This window comes from Leucoraja erinacea, chromosome 5 (assembly GCF_028641065.1).
Source record: "Leucoraja erinacea ecotype New England chromosome 5, Leri_hhj_1, whole genome shotgun sequence".
In the NCBI taxonomy this organism is placed as follows: domain Eukaryota; kingdom Metazoa; phylum Chordata; class Chondrichthyes; order Rajiformes; family Rajidae; genus Leucoraja; species Leucoraja erinaceus.
This window is the reverse complement of record NC_073381.1, coordinates 92,855,946-92,881,369: the sequence shown is the minus strand read 5'-3', so window position 1 is coordinate 92,881,369 and position 25,424 is coordinate 92,855,946. Positions and strand designations below refer to the sequence as shown.

The 25,424-nt window shown below is 44.7% G+C and overlaps 1 protein-coding gene across 2 annotated transcripts; it reads right to left on the bottom strand.

The window, feature by feature from the left end:
• Positions 1 to 283: 283 nt before the first annotated feature.
• On the bottom strand, positions 284 to 19,127 carry degs1 (delta(4)-desaturase, sphingolipid 1). 2 transcript variants are annotated; one of them, XM_055636256.1, is made up of 3 exons: positions 18,890 to 19,127; positions 4,664 to 5,406; positions 284 to 1,505 (listed from the first exon to the last, which is right to left on the bottom strand). In XM_055636256.1, the coding sequence occupies exons 2-3, from the start codon at positions 5,378 to 5,380 to the stop codon at positions 1,362 to 1,364; spliced, it is 861 nt and encodes a 286-aa protein (XP_055492231.1). In that variant the 5' UTR covers positions 5,381 to 5,406; positions 18,890 to 19,127; the 3' UTR covers positions 284 to 1,361. The 2 variants fall into 2 exon arrangements, with proteins under 2 accessions (XP_055492231.1, XP_055492230.1); XM_055636255.1 differs by lacking the exon at positions 18,890 to 19,127 and adding an exon at positions 17,085 to 17,301.
• Positions 19,128 to 25,424: the final 6,297 nt, after the last annotated feature.

Here is a 25,424-nt window from a genome sequence, read left to right as displayed (position 1 = left end):
ATCTCTGGCCACGGGTGAGGTCCTGGAGGACTTTCACAAGAACATTGCACTCCTGGTAGTGGGTTTGATCATGTTTTGGCTTCCCTGCAAGGCTCCAACCAGTTATTTGCTGATCACATTAACATCAGCTCTCCTTCCTCTGCAATGAAGCTATAGCTATAATGGAAAAAACTCCCATGCTGGGGTAGGTGTTTACTTCATGTCTGTTACACATGTAATCAAGTTTCACTTTGTAACAAGGTGCTACAATTGTAGGATGGTGCTTCAGCAATAGCAACTCAAGTTGGAAGAAAAGCCATTTATTTTAAATTGAAACCACACAGATGTTGCCCATTTGGCAAAGTGAACAGTGAAAGCATCAATACAAAAACATGCAAAACAAACTTTGGTTAGTACAGAAATGTCTTTGTAGTCAAAAACAGGAAGAGGAATCAGCCAGCAATTTTAGCTGGGATGCAGTAAGGAAGCTCACAGAGTGTAATTCATCAGCCACACAACTATTCTTACTGCCAATTTGATGGCCAGATCTGGGCCTTCATATTTTCCCCCAACAACCTACCCAGGATCAAGAATTCACTGTCCTTCATTTGACATTCTAGCTCCGACACTTTGGGGCTGAGGAATAGAATCTCCTTTCAGGTCACCACTGAATTTGACACCCAACTTGGTTCCCTTCATTAAAGTTTTAAACCATGTATGGTTCAACCCCACTCTTCAATTTGTTGCCATCACAACTATCCCAATCTCTTCAATGTTAAACTCTCCCATCTGTTAAATCAACTAGCTGCCACAGCTGGTGTCTGCAGCTTCCACAACTGCAAAGAGCATCCTAACCACCACAAGCAACACAAGCTACAGGAAGAGGTTACAGCCCAGACTGTTGTGAACCATTCTGGGTTTGTCTATGCTCTGGGTATAGACATGACTCAAGCCTAGCTTGCTAAGTTAAACAATCAGGTGGAGAACAAGACAGACCTGCCAGGGTGAGGTAATCAGATGGCTGTGCCATGGAAATGGCTCATGGTTGATAAACTTTGTCCAATAAACTGGAGGCAAACTCAACAACGAAAGACACAGGCCTCAACATGCTAGTTCATGGCTGAAACTTCCTCTTTCTTTACATTTGGACATTTTGCATCACTAGTCATTTCAACATCCTGTGATTAGTTTGACAGCTGAAGAAAGCTATTCAACAGGCAAAACACTTCATTAAACAGTTTCTTATTAAGTTTGCAAGTGCATGGTTTGTACAATTACACTTAATACAATGTTGTTCTTTAGAATACAAGATTTGTAAAAACAGCTGTAAAAATATTCCAAGCAAGCAAGCCAGATTATTCCATCAGTTTACATGTTCACTCCTAGTCCTGTTTGGCATCTTTCACTGTTCTCTTGATACGCGAGAAGGGGCTGACAGTATCATCCATGATGAAGTCATAGAGCACTTTTACCCAAGAAGAATACTGAGGCAGGTTGTCATAATAATCAGCAGCTATCTTCTTCACCTGGGGAAAGGGAAAACAGAGCACATTCGCATTAAGGATATCCTCCTGACATGCAGCATGTGCCAAGATTCAGGCTTATTTCTGGCAATTTCATGACGCTATGGAAACTGGCACCAGTCCACACCCTTGGATATGCAACTGAACACCAACTGGCAACTGTATGATTTATATTAGTGTTTAGTCCACCTGCGGTGATGTGACAGAGGATGCCACTGGATGACAACATGTTTCATTGCTATGGCCACATGCAAATATGGACAGATCAAGCAGCTGGATTTTTATGGTAAATAAAAATGCTGGAGAAACTCAGCAGGTGAGGCAGCGTTTATGGAGCGAAGGAAATAGGCAACGTTTTGGGCCGAAACCCTTCTTCAGACTGATGTGAGGGTGGTGGGGAGGAGAGAAGAAAGGAAGAGGAGCTGCTAGTGGGCTGAGGGAGAGCCGAGAAGGGGAGGAGAAAGTAAGGACTACCTGAAGTTAGATAAGTCAATGTTCATACCGCTGGGGTGCAAACTTCCCAAGCAAAATATGAGGTGCTGCTCCTCCAATTTACAGTGGTCCTCACTTTGGCCATGGAGGAGGCCGAGGAAAGAAAGGTCGGATTCGGAATGGGAGGGGGAGTTGAAGTGCTGAGCCACCAGGAGGAGATCAGGTTGGTTATTGCGAACCGAGCGGAGATGTTGTGCGAAGCGATCGCCAAGCCTACGCTTGGTCTCACCGAGGTAGAGCAGCTGACATTTAGAGCAGCGGATGCAATAGATGAGGTTGGAGGAGGTGCAGGTGAACCTCTGCCACACCTGGAAAGACTGGGTCCTTGAATGGAGTCAAGGGGGGAGGTAAAGCGACAAGTGTAGCATTTCTTGCGGTTGCAAGGGAAAGTGCCCGGAGAGGGGATGGTTCGGGTGTGAAGGGACAAATTGACCAGGGAGTTACGGAGGGAGCGGTCTCTGCGGAAAGCAGACGGGAGGAGATGGGAAGATGTGGCAAGTGGTGAGGTCACGTTGGATTTACTTCCTTACTTTCTCCTCCTGGAGAAACTGGAGGAAAGCTATGCCCAGAACAAAGCAGGGCCAGCAACAGATGACCAAGGAAGGGTGGAGACCAAAATGGCCCATTGTTGGCTGGGGAAGAAGGGATGCAAGGATGTGAACAGTGAAATTAGTAGGAGGACAGGTGGGGGGGGGGGGGGGGGGGGGGGGGGGGGGGGGGGAAGAGAAAACATAATGTAGGGGTTGAAATTAGAGAAATCATACCACTGGGGCGAAAGCTGCCCATGTGAAATTACAGTGCATTCAGGAAGCATTCAGACCCTTTTTCCACATTTTGTTGTTACAGCCTTATTTTTTAAATTGATTAAATTCTTTTTTTTTATCACCACTCTACGCACAATACCCCAGAATGAAGAAGCAAAAACAGGCGTTTAGAAATTTTTAAAGGCAATTAAAAATAAATAACTGAAATATCACATTTACATAAGTATTCAGACCCTTTGTTAAGACACTCAAAATTGAGCTTAGGTTCATCCTGTTTCCATTGATTATCCTCGAGATGTTTCTGCAACTTGATTGGAGATCACCAGTGGTAAATTAAATTGATTGTACATGATTTGGAAAAGCACACACCTGTCTATATAAGGTCCCACAGTTGACAGTGCATGTCAGAGGAAAAACCAAGCCATGAAGACGAACGAATTGTCCGTAGACCTCCGAGACAGGATTGTGTCGAGACACAGATCTGGGGAAGGGTATAAAACAATTTCTGCAGCATTGCAGGTCCCGAAGAGCACAGTGGCCTCCGTCATTCTTAAATGGAAGAACTTTGGAACCATCAGGACTCTTCATAGAGCTGGGCGCACGGCCAAACTGAGCAATCGGGGGTGAAGGGCCTTGGTCAAGGAGGTGACCAAGAACCCGATGGGTCACTCTGACAGGGCTCCAGAGTTCCTCTGTGGAGATGGGAGAACCTTCCAGAAGGACAACTATATCTGCAGCACTCCACCAATCAGGCCTTTATGGTAGAGTTGCCAGACGGAAGCCACTCCTCAGTAAAAGGCACATGACAGCCCGCTTGGAGTTTGCCAAAAGGCATGAGAAACAAGATTCTCTGGTCTGATGAAACCAAGATTGAACTCTTTGGCCTGAATGCCAAGCATCACGTCTGGAGGAAACCAGGCACCGTTCATCACCAGGCTAATACCATACCTACGGTGAAGCATGGTGGTGGTGGCAGCATCATGCTGTGGGGATGTTTTTCAGCAGCAGGAACTGGGAGACTAGTCAGGATCTAGGGAAAGATGAACGGAGCAAAGTACAGAGAGATCCTTGATGAAAACGTGCTCCAGAGCGTCCAGAACCTCAGACTGGGGCGGAGGTTCACTTTCCAACAGGACAACGACCCAAAGCACACAGCCAAGACAACGCAGGAGTGGCTTTGTGACAAGTCTGTGTATGTACTTGAGTGGCCCAGCCAGAGCCCGGACTTGAACCCGATCAAACATCTCTGGACCTGAAAATAGCTGTGCATCGACACTCCCCATCCAACCTGACAGAGCTTCAGAGGATCTGCAGAGAAGAATGGGAGAAATTACCCAAATATAGGTGTGCCAAGCTTGTAGCATCATACCCAAGAAGACTCGAGGCTGTAATCGCTGCCAAAGGTGCCTCAACAAAGTACTAAAGGGTCTGAATACTTATGTAAATGTGATATTTCAGTTATTTCTTTAATTACTTTGCAAAAATTTCTAAACACCTGTTTTCGCTTTTATTATGGGGTATTGTGTGTAGACTGATGATTAAAAAAATGAATTTAATCAATTTTAGAATAAGACTAACGTAACAAAATGTGATGGGATCTGAATACTTTCTGAATGTACTGTATATCCACCTGTTTGAATTGCAGTTGGTGTCAGATTTACAGGACTAATTTGAAATGCAAATAGTTGCCCATTCTTGTTTGCACAGCTGTGGCTACAGAGTACAATGAAACATTGCTTAGTTGCTGTGCACCAAAATAATCTAGTAAATTTGGAGCCACTAATCACAGTGCACTTATTATCACTGATACCTCAGTATAACCTGCCATTTTCTCAGACAGCCCATCAACTTGTTCCATAACTCAGCCCAGAATGAAAGCAACAATTTAAACACATCAATACTCACTTGTGGGAGTCTGCAGCCTGGAACGCTGGGGAAGTCATGATGTTCATTGTGATAACCAACATTGAAGGTGATTAAATTGAGGGGCCCGTAGTATGAGTAGGTTTCATGCCCCTTCAAAAACATGTAGTGTTCAGCAATGAAATGTCCAGAGATTGGATGAAGGCCCATTCCCAGAAGAGATCCTGCCAACATGTAGACAATTGGTTTTGCTCCCCAGAGATGATAAATCAGCAGATTAAACGTTAACTGAACAACCAGGTTGGTGATCTCCAAATGAGTGATGGGTTTGGGGTTGATGTAGAGTGGACGAGTGGCATAAAACAGCGGCTGCAGGATGACCCAGAAGAGCTTCCTCAACCTGGTGCAGAAAAACCAACCCTCAAATTTTGTGGGAATGTCCACATCAATACCATTCCCACCCATGTAGCGATGGTGGTCCATGTGGTACCTCTTGAAGGAGACAGAGTACGGCAGGCCAACAGGGAAGTTAGCAAACATGCCAAAGTAGCGGTTGAACTGTGCATATTTGTTCCCAAAGGCAGCATTGTGGGAGATTTCATGGATAGCCAGTGTGATGGAATGGTTTACACACCCACCGAACATATATGCCCAGAACATCACCCATTTCCAGTCCAAGTCCTTTACAAGGTAGAAGGCCAGAACTTGTACTGCTACCATCAGGGTGACAATCCATTTTAGGTTGTGATCTGGTCCCATCAACAACTTGATCTCAGGATATTTGGCTGCAGACAAAAAAAAAGAAACAGGTCAGTTCAAAACATTGGTCTGGGCCACAATGCTAATATGAAAAAGGCAGATTAATGAAATTGGAGTGGGTGGAAGTAGACACAAAATGACCCAGTTTTAATTATTGGTGCACAAATGGCATTTCGATGCAGCAAGTAGTTAGAGAGACTAACGGGACCTTCATTGCAAAAGACCTGCAGTAAGGCGACCCTGCTCCTGAACTTCCATTGTGCAGGACCTCAGCATCTCAAGCACTCTGGTTTGGCATGCATCACCATTGCTTTGTTATTTTCATGTGAAAGTGAAAAACGTGTGTATTAATGTAGTCAAGATCACGTTGGCGATGATAGCAGCATCCAGAACCAGAGGGTCAAAGTCAAAGGATATGGGGCAAATAATTTAGAAATAGATTCACCCACTGGGATTGTTTACCACAGCACTGAGAGATGTGGAGAGAAAACAGTACTGGAAATAACTATAGATGCCGGAACAAAAATAAATAATAGAAACACTTGCAGGTTAGGCGGCATCAGTGGGAAGTGAAATAAAACATTTCAGGCCAATGCACGTCTGACCTGATTGTTGACATTTAGGCATTATATCATACTAAATGCCAGTACATGCTCAAGAGACTGAATGGTACATTCCAACTCTTTTCTTGTTTAATTTATTGTTACATGCACCGAGGAAAGCTTTTTTTGTATTGTGCAATCCAGTCAGCATAGACATGACATGACATATACATGATTACAATAAGCCGTCCACAGTGTGCCGATACAGGATAACTTGTATGAAGTTTGATTTATTTCCACATCCCTCAGTGCTGTGGTAAACAATCCCAGTGGGTGAAGGTTTGATCTTTATTTCTAAATTATTTGCCCCATTTCCTTTGACCCTCTGGTTCTGGATGCTGCTATTATCGCCTACGTGATCTTGACTACATGAATACACACAAGGTGATAGGCTGGTTCAGTAGCCTTATAACAGCTGTGAAAAGCTGTACCTGAATCTGAAGGTATACATTATCACACTTCATAAGTACATAAGTGATAGGAGCAGGATTAGGCCATTCAGCTCAACAAGTCTACTCCGCTATTTAATCATGGCTGATTTATCTTTCCCACATTCTCCTGCCTTCTCCCCATATCCCCCAACACCCATAATATTCAAGAATCTCTCTATCTCTGCCTTAAAAATATCCACAGCCTCTGTGGCAATGAATTCCACAGATTCATCACCCTCTGACTAAAGAAGTTCTTCCTCATCTCTTTCCTAAAGGAACGTTTTTTTAATTACATAGAAACAGAGAAATTAGGTGCAGGAGTAGGCCATTCGGCCCTTCGAGCCTGCACCACCATTCAATATGATCATGGCTGATCATCCAACTCAGTATCCCGTACCTGTCTTCTCTCCATACCCTCTGATCCCCTTGGCCACAAGGGCCACATCTAACTCACTCTTAAATATAGCCAATGGCCTCGACTACCCTCTGTGGCAGAGAGTTCCAGAGATTCACCACTCTCTGTGTGAAAAAAGTTCTCCTCATCTCGGTTTTAAAGGATTTCCCCCTTATCCTTAAGCTGTGACCCCTTGTCCTGGACTCTCTGAGGCTATGAACTCTGGTCCTGGACTCTCCACTAGTTCTATCTCTTGCCTGATGGGAGAGATGAGAAGACAGAATGTCCAGGGTGAGACTCTTCCTTGATTATGCTGGTGGTCTCATATAGCACTCCAAGCATCTATAATTCACAATTATTCAAGAAAAAAATAAGCAGTTGCTCATTCTGAGACAGATTGACATTACAAGCATCAGAATTGCCTTCCCATGTATAGGATGCAAGGACAGCCGACTGTTAAGGTTGTGTAACAGTGAAGCCATTAGTAATTCCCAGCGGGATGTGGCAGCTTCTCCAGATTATCATGGCATGGTTCCGTAATAACCACAATACCAGCATTCTATGTCAAACAATAAAGAATGCAAGACACCACCACAGCACTTTCCCAGTTATTTATGGAATCAAGCTAAAACTACAATCCTACTAATCGGATAGCAACATGAAGCCAGACTGGTTCTGTTGCAAAGGTTCAACAAAACCTCCCTAAACAGACGCAGCATTTTAGTTGTACTAAATCTGTTCACACGAGGTGAAGGCCAATACATTGATGAAGATTTACTCGAATTAAGGACGATTGTTACAATTCAGAACAGAAACTTATTATTTCACATCCATTTACTCCTCACTTACCCACACCAAAGAGCAGGTTTACAGCAGCAAATCATCTCACAGGTACATCTTTGATGCAATAGTAAACAAAAGCTTACTTTTGAAGAAATCAATCACAGGGAAAGGTGCAGGTTCCCAGCACGGTCCGCCAGGGCTACTGGATCTCCCGGTTACTAATCATTTTAACTCCCCTTCCCAAACTTACTTGTCCTGAGCCTCCATTGCCAGCGTGAGGCCACACATAAACTGGAGGAACAGCACCTCCCCTCTCCAGTGTGTATTCCCTTTGATTTGCACCCATTTAGTTTATTATTCACACGTGTACCGACATGTGTCCTATCCAGTCCAAAAGACTATACATGATTACAAATCAAGCCATACACAGATAAAGGGTACAACATTTAGTGCAAGATTGAGCTAGCTTCAATTACAAGATACAAGATACATTTAATTGTCATTTGGACCCCTTGAGGTCCAAACGAAATGCCGTTTCTGCAGCCATACATTACAAACACATAGACCCAAGACACAACATAATTTACATAAACATCCATCACATCGCTGTGATGGAAGGCCTAATAAACTTATCTCTCCACTGCACTCTCCCCCCCCCCCGATGTCAGAGTCAAAGTCAAAGCCCCCGGCTGGCGATGGCGATTGTCCCGCGGCCATTAAAGCCACGCCGGGTGGTGCGAGGTCGCACACCAGGTCTTGGTGTTAGAGCCCCCGGTGTGCGCTCGCAGAGTCCCGCGGCCATTCCAAGCCGCGCGGGGCAGTGATGTTAGGCCCCGCTCCAGGAGCTCTTCAACCCCGCAACTCGGGCGGGAGAAGTCGCCGTTGCGAGAGCCCTGAAAAGCGGTCTCCCTCCAGGGAGCCGCGGGCTCCCGGTGCCGCCGTCCACCGACCTGCCGTTGGAGCCTCCGACTCTCCGGTAGCAGCAGCAGCAGCAGCGCTCCGGACTCGGCCAGCCCCGCGACGGTGAGTCGTAGCACCAGAGTCCCCGGCTTCTTCCTGTTGGAGGCCGCTCCTCGTTGCGGCCCCAACGACAACGGAAACCCGACGAGAAAAGGTCGGGTCTCCAGTGCAGGGAGAGATTTAAAAAAGTTTCCCCCCCCCCCTCCCACCCCACCCCCACCCCCCACACACACACCCAACAAAAAAAATAACAAAAAAACTACATTTAAACACAGACAGAAAATAATAAAACGCGGACAGACTGCAGAGGCCGCTGCTGACCAGAGTCGCGCCGCCCACCGAATTGGACTCTAAGTCGCAAAATTAGGTAGATGGGAGGTCAGGACCACACTAGCTGCTGAGAGGACTGTTCAGCTGCCCGAAAACAGCTGGGTTGTCAGAGAGAGGTTTCTCCAATTCTACTTACATTCTTTCCTCTGGCTTCAGAATTTGCAACTCTTCAATCCTTTGTCTTCATCTCTAGCCTATGATCAACCATCTGCCTATCAACCCCCCTCCCCTTACCCATGTTCACTCATTGCAATAAACAACAGGTGCAAGAGTAGGCCATTTGGCCCTTCGAGCCAGCACCGCCATTCAATGTGATCATAGCTGATCATCCCCAATCCGTACCCCGTTCCTGCCTTCTCCCCATATCCCCTATCTATTTCTAAGAGCCCTATCTAGCTCTCTCTTGAAAGTATCCAGAGAACCGGCCTCCACTGCCCTCTGTGGCAGAGAATTCCACAGACTCGCAACTCTCTGAGAAAAAATGTTTCCTCGTCTCCGTTCTAAATGGCTTACCCCTTATTCTTAAATTGTGGCCCCTAGTTCTGGACTCCCCCAACATCGGGAACATGTTTCCTGCCTCTCGCGTGTCCAAACCCTTAATAATCTTATACGTTTCAATAAGATTCCCTCTCATCCTTCTAAACTCCAGAGTATACAAGCACAGCCGCTCAATTCTCTCAGCATACGACAGTCCCGCCATCCAAGGAATTAACCTTGTAAACCTTTGCTGCACTCCCTCAATAGCAAGAATGTCCTTCCTCAAATTAGGGGACCAAAACTGCACTTTATACTCCAGGTGTGGTCTCACTAGGGCCCTATTCAACTGCAGAAGGGCCTCTTTGCTCCTATACTCAACTCCTCTTGTTATGAAGGCCAACATGCCATTCGCTTTCTTCACTGCCTGCTGTACCTGCATGCTTACTTTCATTGACTGGTGAACTTATTTCCTTGCCTGCCACACTTTGTCTGGCCCTCCTCCCTTACAGCTTTCATGCCCCCTCCAATCCATCAAGGGTCCTGGCCTGAAATGTCATCTATCCATGTTCTCTAGGGATGCTGCCTGACCCGTTGACTTAATCCAGCACTTTGTCTTTTCTCCCCCCCCACACAAGGTTAGGACTGAAGCCTGGTCACTGGAGCAGAGGCAATGGCACAAGTTCCAGCAGTACCTTGTTGCACAGACATTTGGTAGGGGGACTAGATTATTACATTAGATGGGATAAAGAGATGCAGTGGGGAAGCAAACATTTAAAGATTTGGATAAGAGTGACGCAATAACTAGATGGAAGCCAAGATCTGGAACTGTAATCAAAACTGAAAACATCAGGACTTTTGCAAGAACAAGTGGGATCACTTTATTATAGAAATAGGTGCAGGAGTGGACCATTCAGCCCTTCGAGCCAGCACTGCCATTCAATATAATTTTTATATGTTATATGTTTATATGTTATATGCTAAATGTTTAAGAAGGAATTGCAGATGCTGGAAAAATCAAAGGTAGACAAATATGCTGGAGAAACTCAGCAGGTGAGGCAGCATCTATGGAACAAAGTAATAGGTGACATTTCGGTTCGAGGCCCTTCTTCAGTCAGAAGAAGGGTCTCGACTCGAAACATCACCTATTCCTTTGCTCCATAGATGCTGCCTCACCTGCTGAGTTTCTCCAGCATTTTTGCCTACCGTCCATATAATATGGCTGATCATCCAAAATCAGTACTCCGCTCCTGCTTTCTCCCCATATCTCTTGATTCCGTTTGCCCTAAAAGCTATATCCAACTCTCTCTGGAAAACATCCAGTGAATTGGCCACTGGCACCTGTGGCAGAGAATTCCACAGATTCACAACTCTTTGGGTGAAAACGTTTTTCCTCTGCTCAGTCCTAAATGGCCTACCCCTATGCTTAACTGTGACCCCTGGTTCTGGACTCCCCCAACACTGGGAAAAAATGTCCTGCATCTAGCCTTTCCAATCCCTTAAGGATTTTATGTGTTTCTACAAGATTCCCTATCATCCTTCCTAATTCCAGTAAATACAAACTCAGTCGACCCATTCTTTCATCATATGGTAATCATGCCATCCCAGGAATTAACCTAGTGAACCTATGCTGCACTCCCTCAATTGCACATGCCATTTGCTTACTTCGCTGCTTTTTTTACAGCTACAGACTCAGTCCAAACTGCAATTCTATGGCCTATGGTCAGAAAGATTAGATAACTTGGCACAGTTATAGCAGTTGCGGTTAATCAACTCCCACCGTGAAAGTTGTGCTGGCGATCACATGCTTAGCTTTGAGTTTTTCTTTGTAATGTACTAAAGGTTGAACTTGTGATAGTGGATTTTAATTAGAGATGGAGAGATAAATGTACTGTACACAGCCGAAAACAACGGCCACATGCTAACCTTGCCTCAGAAGCAAGTTGTAGGGGCAGTCCTACTAAAGTATGAAGCACAAAATCCAGCTGGACAGGGAACCTTGGAGTTTTCTTAAACAAATGTAATGCAGGAACCAGAGGCCAGTACTTACTGAATCCTCACTTGTATCCGAGAGGTCAGTAAATACTGGAACATTTCGCAGAGATTGAACCAACCACCAACTCCCAAACTAGAGGCCCTAAATGTGCTTCTGTAGGAATGGACGAGTGGTATTTGACAATTCAGTATTCATGATCACTACTCATGTTAGCTCTTAGGACCTGATCTTAAATTCAAGCTGTCCCAGTGATAATACTCTGGGTCACTAGTTCTGGTCTCTAATTACAAGTATAGTAACAAACCATTTCAAACCATTGAAATATATATGTCAAGTCTGACTTGCGCCAACCGAGAGGTTTTAAGGCACATATTTGAAGGGAACAAATTTTAGTCCTTGGACAAAAAAACAAGTAACCCTACAAAACCCAATTAACACTTTGCAGTCTTAGTGCACATGATTTAACAGTAAACAAACATCCTCACCTCAATGGAAGGTCCCGATGCAAGTACTGAATAAGGCCAAAGCACCCCTGCCACATTCACTCAGATAGAGAGTGGTTGGTTCAATGCAGCCCAAACTATACCATTGTGGTGCGTGGGTCTCAAGAAGGAGGCACAAAGTCCAGTGCCTCCTACTGCCCCCTGACATCTTTTAGTAAAACTGAAGTCACAGATAACAATTGGAAAACATGGAGGGTGGTTGCCATTGATTAATCTCAAATCTGGAGTTTCTGCAGGAGCTTCCCTAGGCAGTTCTTTAGGCCCAACCATCTTTAGTTGCATCAGTGACCTCCAAGGCAGGTCAGACTAGTGTAGATGGGGCATCCTGGTCAGCTTGGGCCAAAGGTGGTGAATGATTATGATAGGAATGCAGAATTGATGATATCAACAGACAAGTTATGACTTTAAATGGTGGGGCCAAGACCTAACCTTGATCCCAATTTGCACATTCCCAACTCTTGACTCTTAAATTCTAGGTAATACACGTAGATCTTTAACAATGCAAACTGTTGGTTTTGAAGAACCCAGAAAAGTTTTAAAATCTGGCCTATGGGAAAGGGTGGCAGTTTTGCAATGCCTAATTACACAAGAGGGCAAGACCCCTTCTAGAAAGAAATACATCATACCCACAAAAGTGAAAGCAGCTCCCTACAAACCCCCTTGTGTGCACGCCCTGCCACTTTCAAATATACCACCTCAAGACAAATTCTGCTCACAAATCGAATTGGAACATTGGTGCATAAACTGTGATCAATCTGAAATTTATTTGCATATGATGTAGTCTTATGACCCCAATAATATCCTCAAGAAAACAAATAACCCAGCCTTTTTTCTAAATGTCATCAGTTCAAACAAGGCATTGATTCTTGCATAGTTAAAAATGTCTGAAATATTTCTAGCTAACAGATTATTCAACTGGATCCAATCGTACACATTCCCTATGCCCGACATGGAGGGAGCACTAATGATTGATCCAAATATAGCAAATACAGATCCACCAACGAAAGCATCCCACCAGAATGCTTTCTTCATATGGCAACCGTATCTTCATATGACAACCGTACCTCACAAAGCCACAAGAAATAGGAAAGTTGAGAATGCTGCCCAGTCTACCCCTTCCTCCCCCCAAAATTGCCTCCATCTATACTTCATGCCAAAGAGGAAAAGTGGGCAACATAATTAAAGATCACTCACAAATCAGTCACTTTTCTCTGCTCAGCTGTCAGGCAGCAGATACAAACTCATCTTATCTAAGGATGCTATCTCTGCACCGAAATAATGAGAAACGTTAAATTCAAATTTCTGGCAGAATTCTTGTAAAGTTTAAAATCAATATTCTAAAGTACTTTAACGTAATTTGATCATGAAAGAGAAAATATTCAAGATAGATTTGACAAACAAAATTTGCTGCACAATATAAAGGATATTTGAGGAAATTCCTGACAAGTTTCAACAGGTCACTAGTTCAAATCTACAGCATTCATGGAGAATAATTTGAGTAAAACTTGTAGGAACAGAAATCCTGTTGACAACGATTTATTGGCTTCTGCAATGATTCAATTCCCTTACTTTCATCAGCAATATCATACACTCTGATGACACCTCACATAATTTCCGAATGGTGCCTGGCCCAAAACATTAAATTTCTAGATGCTGTCTGGCCTGCTAAGTGTCTCCTGCAAAAATGACAAAGCACTGGAGTAACTCAGCAGGTCAAGCAGCATCTCTGGACACCATGGATTGGTGACATTTTGGGTCAGGACCCGTCTGCAGACACAGCATCTGCAGCTCCTCGTTTCTACACGCATCTCCAGCATCTGTTTATTATACACTAATAATTTTATCCCCACTTGCCACAATTGACAAATTTTACCCCAGCAGCATCAAATAGTGATGCAAGCAGAAGTTAAAGTGCACTATATATAGACATTTTGTAAACTGCTAGTCTATTGACCATGAGGATAGACTAATGTATACAGTTTTTCAGCTGGAAACTATGGTGTTGTACTACAAATTTCATAGATCACAAGGCAAATTTTAGAAATAATTCTACAAGATTCATACAATGACAGATCTCCGTACTGATTGAAGTTACAATTATGGCAACCTACTTCACTTCACATTGACCATTTTCAATTGAATGGTTAAAAAGGTAGGTTGCTCAAGGCATCTAACAAGGTTGTCATGGGAGTTGGGTTTGAAATTCCATAGAATAATATTGTATTACTGAACAATAATATTCATGGGGAGAAGGGAACAAACAGCTGAGCCAATACAAATCGTGACTGAATACATTTCAGTCAATCGGAGTTCCAGCAATGATTTCCAAAATGGTAAGACTGAGCAGTGGTTATGGGCCTACTGAAGTCATGTGATCATTTGACCAGCACCAAGGGCATGGATATGAAGTAAAATCATCAAACTACTGATAACATTGAGTGGTTGAGCAGAAGGATAGACAGAGATGCTCAATGACAGTTTAACTAGCAAAGTACAAATTGCGGGTACACTTTACAAAAACAAATTTGAACAAATTGACAGAAGTGTCACCGACAGAGGAACTTTGGCATGTAGATAGCCATGTGGAAATCAGTCATTAACCCCCCCCCCCCCCCCCAATCATAGAGAATGGCTCAACCTGGGTCAGTGAATTATCCCAACTGCTTAAGAAAAGGTTGTTCCCCCACCACCTACAGCAATTTGAAGTCAGGTCTTCATGACTGGAACTGAACACCAGCATATCAGTCCTGGACATTGTTATGGCTACACACAAAATGATCAGGGAGAGGTGACGTGATAGTGTCCAAAAGGGCTCTTGCAACCAGATCCATTTCATCAGTACCAACTCAAGCTTTCTATCAACGCAAATTCCTACTCCACTAAAATGAGTGACAGATTAAGGAACCCATACATCAGTTCATTCTCTCAAATATTGGTATGTTTAATTCAGTACATTTGTGTTAGATGGATACAAGACAACAATTTGAAAGCAGCAGGAAGGTGAAGCATGCACATATCCGAACAATTTAACTTACTCGGGAAATTTTAAACAATAGGGAAGGCAGGGGTTCAGCTGCATTTAGAGCATTTTTGGATCTGTATCTTCAATGTTGGCTCATACCATTAATGGAGCGAACCAGATGCACTCATCTATCGGTGAGGAAGGTTCAGCCTTACCAACAGTATATCTAAATATCTGTTCTATTTTTCTGCTACAAACCTTTGGACATGATTAATGGCAACTCAACATTTTTGTACAAGCAGTCTTGGAGGAAAACTAGTTTTAAGATGCAGAGAGAAAAGGGTAGAACAAGAACATTTCCACTAGACGAGGCCAAGGTTACTGTGGTGATAAACGGTTGAAATTTCCTGATCAATGGATTAATGGGGGCAATTAGAAAGAATGAAAACAAATGAATGTAGAAACTCAAATGCAAAGTCACAAGATCAGACTATCCTGACTGAGAGATAAAAGGAACATTAAAGATAGATGACCTACAGCAGACCTTATCAAATTCTACAATTTCAGGTATCAAGTCCACAAGACAGCAACGATCTTAGCTGCAAGACCAAATGTTGGGTCTCATCACAACAGTGTAGGCAGCTCTGAAATGTAAGATAGAATGGGATGAGAGAATTAAAGTGACACGGATTCGCCCATGTAAACACCACAGAACAGCTGCGCTGCAAAATGTTCACCCAACCTGGGTGATCTCTCTGAGAAATGGAAAGGATCACTTTGTGAACACCAAATACCATACACCAAGATCAGAATAAATTAAAGTTAATCATCGTTTCAACCAAAATTATCATTTAGGCCTCTGGAATGACTAGGTCTAAATCTGGTGAAAATTCATCTTGTGTCATTTTCCCTGTTTTCTACCCATGGAAAGGCAGCCAACATTACCCAATTTTAAGCAAGCTTTTCTGGACTTCTACAGCCCACTGACATTTTCTTCAACTGGGGAAAGTGCAAGGGCATACAGATTTGCAAGATCCACCCGACCAAAATCTCAATCTCAAGTGCTCAGTCCAAGAGTTACTAAAGAACTAGTCAACTGCAGTGCTGACTGCAGCCAAGCCACTTCTGCATAAAGGCATAACTTTAGGGTAAATTGGAACCCGAAATTTTAACGAGGGGGCTGGAAACTGGAACACCATCTGAGGGGGTGGTGAAAATGTGCATTTTCAACATTTTAGCACAAAGGAATACTTGAATCTCTAAGGCACAGTAGACTACAAACCAGGGGCTGGTAAGGAGGATCAGTGTGGACAGGTATTGTTGATCATGTGGAAATGCAAGAAGGTTGATGATCTGTTTAATCCAGACAAATACAAGGTGACACATTTGAGAACACCAGTGGGGCTGGTACATGTCCACTAATACTTGCAAGGTGACAGGGATCGGTAGATAACATGGTTAGGAAAACGTGGAATACTAGCTTTTGTTAGTTACAATTTCAAATACAGCAATAGCTGTGTACTATATGTTACACTTCATCCGACCAAGTTACATTGCGTGCACTTCTGGGCAAAGCTTCTGGGGTCACCGTGATCCAGGAAGTGATAACACTATGAGGGTGCAGAAGAGATTCACCAGGTTATGGACTGGGACGGAGAGAGTAGAGAAGCTGTTTTCCCAGGAATAGAAGAGATTGGGCGAGTGATTGAAGCATATAAAAATAAGAGGGCTGCAGTGCAGACGGCAGGAAACCTTTCCTTTTAGAGATTGAGGCAAAACTAGATTTCATAAATCGAGGGTAAGCGGGAAGAGACAGCGACGAGGAGGGCATCGCTTGGAGAGAATGGCGATTAACTGGAATGTACTGACTGAGTGTGGTGGGAAGAGACGATGGCAGCATTTAAGTGTCTGCAAACCCGGGCATTGACCAGGCGCTGTTTTTAACACGGACCCAGGGGTCAGTAAGGGCGGGGTGGGCCGAGCGGAAGACAAGCCGCCGGAGTCAGGCCCCGGGGAGTGGGCGGATAACGGCGCGGAGCCAAGGTGGGGCCGCCGGCAGAGTCCGGCCTGTGTCAGTACACCGCCGGGCGGCCGGCCGGCCGGACTGGCAGCGAGAGCCCGGCTTACCCCAGCTAATGGACACACGGACATGGCCTGGCCTCGCCGCCTCTCCCTGTCCCCCCCCAACCGTCGTTACGGCCGCGCCCCGCGGGTAACGGTCCCCGGGACCGCGCGCCCCCCGCCAGCCCGGCCCCGCGCGCTCACCCACCGAGGATCTCGCGCCGCCGCGTGGTGTGCGGTTGGTCGGTGTAAACCCACTCGAAGTCCTCGCGCGCCACCCTGTTGCCCATTGTCGGTGCTGGTGCTGGTGCTGGCGCTGCCCGCGCGGCGGCTGGTACTGGTGATGACCCTCCTCGAGCGCCGACCGTTAGACTGGGGAGCGTCTCGCGTCCTGCGGCCGCCCTTCACTCACTCACTCACGCCCCGCCCCGTCCCGTCCCGTCCCGTCCCGTCCCGCCACGTCACCGCTCCGCCACGGGGCAGCGGGCAGCGGGCAGCGGCTGGACTGGGCTGGGCTGCGGGTGCGCAGAGCCCGCATTCACGGTGCGATGGCGGAGCGGAGGGCAGGATGCAGTGAGAGCAGGTACTGGCTGGGATGGGAAGATGGCGGCCGGGATCCCGAGGGGGTAGGTAGTGTGTATATTAGGGGGGGGGGGGGGATTGGGGGGATTGTGTGTGGGGGGGTGTGTGTTGTGTGGGGGGTGTTGAGTGTGTGTTTGTATCGGTGTGGGGGTGTGGGGGGGGTGTGTGTGTGTGTGTGTGGGGGGGAGTGCGGGGTGTGGTTGATTGTGGGGTGGGTGTGTGTGTGTGTGTGTGTGGGGGGGCTGGGAGGGGGTTATGTGAGGTATGTGTGTGGTGGTGGGGAGGAGTGTGTGGGGGAGTGGGTGTGTGTTGTGTGGGGGGGGGTGTGTGTGTGTGTGTGTGTGTGGGGTGTGTGTGTGGGGGGGTGGTTGTGGGGTGTGTGTGGGTGGGGGGGGTGTGTGGTGGTGTGTGTGGGGGGGAGGGGGTGTGGGGGGGGGGGGTGGGGGTGTGTGTGGTGTGTGGGGAGTGTGTGTGGGGGTGGTGTGTGTGTGTGTGGGGGGGGTTGTGGGGTTGGGTGGGGAGGAAGGGGTGTGTGGGTGTGTGTGGGGGGGTGGGGTGTGTGGTTGTGGGGGGGGTGGGGGGGGGGGGGCTGGGGTGGGGTGGGGGTGTATGTGAGGTATGTGTGTGTGGGGTGGGGTGTGTTGGGGGGTGACTGAAGCTCCTCAGGCAAGCCCTTCCTGAGGCTCGGTCGTGCACCGGTCGAGGCCATTCAGTCCATCACGCCTTGCCAACTATTTCGATGAGCCGTCCCTTTGTTCATTGCGCTACTTTTTTCCCCCTCTATTTTCTATATGAGGACTATTGTGTATCATTTCAGATATTCTTCCCATAGATTGCATTTGCAATGAAGCAGTAGATTCGCTAAGATTTAGCACAACTTTTGCCCATTCTTTATAAAAACCATGAATCCTACACTTTATTACCAGCTCATCAACCTCTTTCGCCAACCAAGTGTAAATAGCCAACATATGTGTCTTTTCTGAAGAAGGGTTTTGGCCCGAAACGTTGCTTATTTCCTTCGCTCCATAGATGCTGCTGCACTCGCTGAGTTTCTCCAACTTTTTTGTGTACACTATATTTTCTTAAACCCTTAGTTGAGTTGTGACCACCAGGGGCGCAGGGGAGATCAAAGATCGATGGCTGCCCTGCCGGCAGTCTGTTCGTTTTCCCATTCTTTTTGTTATTTTTTAGAGTGTTAAAAGTTTGTTCTTCGGTTTGTTTTATTTGGGGGAGGGGATCGGGGGAAACTTTTTTTTCAAGTTCCTACCTTGCCAGAGATGTGATTATTTTTCGGATCACATTCTCTGGGCTCTGCGGCCTACCATCGCTGGAGCTGGAAGCCTCCTCGGACTGTCGTGAGCCCCACCGCGGAGCGCAGATTTAATATCGGAGCTGATCCCTTGCCTGGGATCACTCCCACTGTGGACTTACCAACAAGGGCTTGCAGTCTCGGGTGAGGCCAGCCCCGACGCGAGGTTCGATCGCCCAGTGCGGGGGAGCTGACATTCCCCCGATGCGGGAGCGGATCGCCTCGACACGGAGGGCTCGAACGCCGCTGGCTACAGGAGTCAAGATCATCCCGTCAACAGGGGCTCGAGGCCCATGACCGAGGAAGAACTAAGGGAAAGGACTTGAAATTTATTTTGCCTTCCACACAGTGAGGAATGTGTATGAGTCACTGTGGAGGATGTTCATGTTAAAATGTGTTTTTGAGTGATCTGTTGTTTTTATTTGTATGACTGACCTGGCCAATGAAATTCCTCGTATGTTGCGAAACATACTTGGCGAATAAAGTGTGATTCCGATTCGGATTTTGTTTTCTCATTCTTCCAATTAAAATTGTACCTCCTCAGACGTTGTGCATCTAATTGTATCTGTTACTATGTGTCTGGTTTGGATTATATAAACAAGAACAATGTTTTGCAGATGGTTCAAGAAGCAGGGCCACTGAGTGCAGGAAGGAAGGGAGATGTGCGGTGGATAGTGATTGTGAAATTCAGTTCCTGTAAGGGCATTCAAACAGGATCGAGCAGGGCTTAGGTAAAGATTCAAATAGCCACTTTTATCAGAATAATTTGCAGGATATTGCGAAAGGGAGTGGGACTGAGGCATGTCTAAATAGGGGAAGTAACTAATTTGTTGTTTCTTCTGAGGCTGGTCTAAATCCATTGAGATGGGAAAAATGAGTCACTGAGTAATCAGCATCCCATTAAAGTTTATTCAGTCTGAGAATAGTCTGAAATAAGCATAAGCACTGCAAATAATGCACAACACATAATATAAAATTATCTATGTTTATGTGAAGTAAAATATTACAATGTTATACATTAATAAGTCCTCTCCACCTTACGCAGCTTGAACTACTAATATTGAATTGGTATTGGTTTATTATTTATCACATGTACTGAAATACAGTCAATGACTTTATATGAGTGCTATCCAGTCAAATCATATATAATATGTAGGAAGGAACTGCAGATGCTGATTTAAAGATAGACTCAAAGTGCTGGAGTAACTCTGCGGGGCAGGCTGCATCTCTGGAGAGAAGGAATGGGTGATGTTTCTGGTTGACCCGTCTTCGTATAATACTTTAGAAGAATTAAGCCATATATACATGCGACTATAATACTTGAGAAGAATTAAGCCATATATACATGCGACTGGGTTAAAATACCCGAGTGCTGAATATTTTGTTATAGTTACAACGAAAGTGCAAAGGCTGCAGGGAGGTAGATAGGAGATAGGGTCTAAACTGAGCTCAAGCGGATTGTTCAGTTGTCTGGTAACGGTTGGAAAGAAGATGTTCCAGAATACGGTAGTACATACTTTCAATCCTATCTTCTGCCTGACAGGAGAGGGGAGAAGAGGGAATAGCTGAGATGTAAATGGTCCTTGATTATGCTGGTTGCGTGAAGTGTTGATGGAGTGGATAGGCGGGTGGTTGTGGATGGTTTGTGCGATGGACTGGGTTCCATTCACAATTCTCTGCAATTTCTTGCAGTCTTGGGCAGAGCTTTTGCTAAACCAATCTGTGGGAACCCAATTGGATGCATTTTACAGTGCATCCGTACAAGTTGGTACGAGTTAGGTTCCAGAGGAAGAGGTGTGGTTTCTGGCCGTGACTTCAGTGAATCTAGCAATTTAATGTTTAATGTGTCATTCTTAATTGTTACTGTATGTCGTGTTGTTACTTGCGAGGGGAGCACCAATGCAAATTCCCTGTATGTGTACATACTTGGCCAATAAACTTAAACATACTTATACTTAGTCCAAGACTAATTATTGTTGATACTTACACCAAGGAACCTGAAGCTCTCGACCATCTCCACTTTGGCACCATTGATGCTGACAGTTGTTTGTACATCACTTTCTTTCCTGAAGTCAATAATGAGCTCCTTTGTCTTGTTGGCATTGAGGGAGAGGTTATTGTCTTAACATCATGTTATTAAACTTTCTGTCCCCTTCCTGTACTCTGTCTCGTCATTTGATCACAGTTGTGAGTGTATAGGTAGTTCAATGAGAGGGATGAGAACCTCCTTGCAGGGCTGGTGTTGAGAATTGACGTTTTGTCATTGTCCTCAGTGGTCAGTGGGTCAGAGAGTCAAGGATTCAGTTGCAGAGAAGGAGAGTGCTGAGTCTTAAGGGCCTGTCCCACTTGGTTATTTTTTTCGGCGACTGCCGGCATCATATCAATGTCGCCAAATGATTTTGAACATTTCAAAATCCAGCCGTGACAAAACAAATGTTGTGACACTGAACATTTGAAAAAACACCGGGCGTCATATGTCACCACGCCGCGAAAACTTTCGGTGACCTGATACGTCAGTTAATTATGCCGGCAGTCGCTGAAAAATCGCCAAGTGGGACCGGGCCCTTTAGGGTCCTGGAGTTTGGAGATTGGAAGTCAAGTCAAGTTTATTCGTCACATACACATACGAAATGTGCAGTGAAATCAAAAGTTTAGTGTTAAAGATGGAACCATAGTTAATAAATAGGTGTCTGAGATAATTGTCCTTGTTATCCAGATGTTCCAGTGATGACCCATGTTATTTACTCTCTGATTGCACAGATAATCAGTTTTGTCCACCATTCCTTTCGAAGCTACTCTTTGAATATTACTAGCACTTTAATTTTAACTCCGCCCAACAATGACACAATGCCCACGGTGATTAGTGCTGTCCACAGGCATCTACAAAGAGCTCAAGTCTTCAATTAGGCGCCTCATTTAGTGATGCAGAATCACACAAATTAATTGAATAACCGGAGGCAAGATGTCAAATAACCAGACCAGTTTTGGAAGGATACTGCTAGCTAGAGAGATAGGAGTGAGCTGCTGGGCCCACCAAAACAAAGAAGCACAGTGAAAACGGTCACATGATTGACGTCTGGTGAAAGCATAGCATAAGATAATCGCGTGGGGACGTAGTGTGTCCTTGAGTAGATAAGGAGTGTGGAGACAGTAATTTTTGCAAAGAAAATAAATGGAGATTTCAGAATCTTTATAGCCTTGGGTTAGAAAAGAGGCTTCCATCAGAAGATTGAAGGAAAAATCATATAAAAGAAGGGCAGTCCAAGACATCGGCAGCGACATTCTGGGAACAACCATCACAAGAAGGAGGGCCATGAGTTCAAGGCTCCACCAGCAGAGTGAATCTGGCAATTCATTCATACAGGTAACATTTGAGTCCAAGTCATGAGTCGAGATTTAGTGTAAGAAGTGATAAGCTGGAATAGTAAAGCAATTGAGAAGTTATTTGAAGTTTGTGGAATGCTTGCATGCTTAAGTAACTTGAATGCTAATAAAGATTAAGCTGCATGAAACCTTGATTTAGAGTCTTTTGTTCAACATGCAATTGATAGCCTATAGAGGTAATAGGATCAATATTTTGATTGTACCATCTTCACGGGAAAAGTGTGAGCTTCTCAGCATTCTAAACATTTGTGACTTGGTTTTACCCGGATAACAATCCGGCCTTTGCCACTTTCAAAAGTCTGTTCAAGACAGAACCAGACAGAACTTTTGTGACTAATGTGTTGACTGTAAACCTTTGGTGAAAGCAGCAATTGATATTTGTGTTCTATAAACAATTCATCAACATTCCATATCAAATTACGGACAAAAAAAGGTCGGCACACATCCCCTTTGCTGAGGTAGAACTGCCAGACACACTTCATTTTATCCTGGTTTACCAGGAGGTGGCTGGAAGGTTTTGGCTACATGCTGAGGAATTAAATAGTGAAGCTGCAATAGTCCGACACACTCAGGATGTTGGCAGTGCGGGAAAAGGGCCCAGAGGTTTATTGATTTAATTCTTTATTTTGAACAGAATAAAAGAATAAAAAGCAAGTGTTAAACAGCATACAAAAAACAAAACAAGGATATTTATAAAGTGTCATAAACAATATCTATAAATAAATGAAATCATATGTGTCTGAAAAGCAGGAAGAAGCTAAAGCTTATTAATTCCCACCCCTTGTTCAACTGCTTATAATTATCTTATACAAATTTAGCAGCTATATGTACACCATATGTACACCAAATGATTTACATTTATACACTAATCAAATATTTACAAAGCCATACAAAAAAGAGAAAAAAAGAAAAGAAAAAAAAAACCCTCATATACTATACAGTATCTTAGTCATATATACAACCCATCACCCTATAATCACCCTTCCCAATACAATCAGTATAACAAATATCACACTCACAATCACCTATCATCATCCCAGTATCCTTTTAAAAAAGTGTTTTGTACATCTTTTTAAACTGAATTATGTTTGTGCTAAGTTTTATCTCGTGTTCCAGACCATTCCACAAATTCACCCCACTGATTGCTATGCACATACTTTTAAGAGTTGTTCTGACATTGAGTTTTTTTAAATTATGTTCCCCTCTCAAATTATACCCACCCTGTCTTTCCATGAACAGGTTAAAAGTAGTGTGGCAATGGGGCCCAGTCAGAATAAATGGAGCGTGGATATGGGGCCCCAGTCCGGTTAAAGAGAGTGTAGGAATGGGGCTTGGCGTAGTTAAAGAGTGGGAATGGAGCCCAGAGATTAACATAATGTGGTTTAAATGAGGAATAACAGAACGTGGAACTGATGAGCTTTGTTTGACCTGTTGCTGTGTTATTCCTTACTCTGTCCACTGCATTTGAAGAATTTTGGGAGCAATAAGGCAGCAGCAATGATCACTGACACTCTGGCTACTCTTTCCTGTTACATTCATATCATATGTCTTTCTATTCCTTAAATATCCACCGCTGCTCATCTTTCACATTCCCTGTCATTCTGCTTCCCCAGTCTCCCTTCATCATTGCTCCCTCTTCATTTGTATTTGCACGTATCTTACTCTGAAACTGAATGTGAAATTTTATTGTGTCATGATCATTCCCAAAGGGCCCTTTACTTCCAAATCATTAATTAATTCTGTCTCATTACACATGAGCAGATGTGGCTGGTTTAGTTAAAAGACAGTAATACCTGCTTTAAAAGGGCATCAATTATACCGGTGCCCAAGATGAGCAAGGTGACGTGCCTCAATGACTATCGACCAGTGGCACTAATGCTGGTGGTGATGAAGTGCTTTGAGAGGTTGATCATGGAGCAAATCAACTCCTACCACGCCAAAAACCTGGACCCATATACAGACCACAGTCTGTTCGTATTGGTAGAAATGTGTCAGCCTCAATAACAATCAGCACGGGAGCACCTCAAGGCTGCGTGCTCAGCCTCCTGCTGTACTCTATACCCATGACTACGTAGCGAACCACAGTGCGAACTCCATCATCAAGTTAGCTGACGACACCACTATTGCGGGGCGTATCACTGATGGGGATGAGTCAGAGTACAGAAGAGAGATCGAGTAACTGTCCATGTGGTGCCAGTGCAATAACCTGGCCCTCAACACCAGCAAAACCAAGGAACTGATTGTGGACTTTGGAAGGAGTAGGAGGGGGACCCATGGCCCCATTTATATCAATGGGTCGATGGCTGAACGGGTCAAGAACTTCAAATTCTGGGCGTGAACATCTCTGAAGATCTTTCCTGGTCTGAGAACACTAACGCAATTATCAAAAAAGCTCATCAGCGCCTCTACTTCCTGAGAAGATTACGGACAGTCGGATTGTCAAGGAAGACTCTAACTTCTACAGGTGCACAGTCGAGAGCATGCTGACCGGTTGCATCGTGGCTTGGTTCGGCAATTTGAGCGCCCTGGAGAGGAAAAGACTACAAAAAGTAGTAAACTGCCCAGTCCATCATCGTCTCTGACCTTCCTTCCATCGAGGGGATCTATCGCAGTCGCTGCCTCAAAAGGGCTGGCAGTATCATCAAAGACCCACACCATCCTGGCCACACACTCATCTCCCTGCTACCTTCAGGTAGAAGGTACAGGAGCCTGAAGACTGCAACAACCAGGATCAGGAATAGCTACTTCCCCTCAGCCATCAGGCTATTAAACCTGGCTCGGTCAAACTCTGATTATTAATAACCACTTTCTGTTATTTGCACTTTACCAGTTTATTTATTCATGTGTGTATATATTTATATCATGGTATATGGACACATTTATCTGTTTTGTAGTAAATGCCTACTATTTTTTCTGTGTGCTTAAACAAAGCAAGAATTTCATTGTCCTATACAGGGACACATGACAATCAACTCACTTGATCTTGAACTTGATATAGTTTTATAAAAAACTGTACCTATGTGAATATGTCTAGGAGACTGCCTTAGCAAACTTATTTCCCTGATCTAGAGAAGGATTAAGGTCTCCCACATCTATCGCAGGTCGTCATCATTTCCTGTTTTTCTCTCCCCTAGGAGAGTCTGTATTTTGATGTGCATGCTGCATGCTTCAGATAAACAGCCTTTTGTCTCTTTTCCTTACTCCCTATTTGGACTCTGTTTGCAGGGCCACCTCAAATCTGTGCTACTGGTGCCACTCATTCTGCTACTTTGT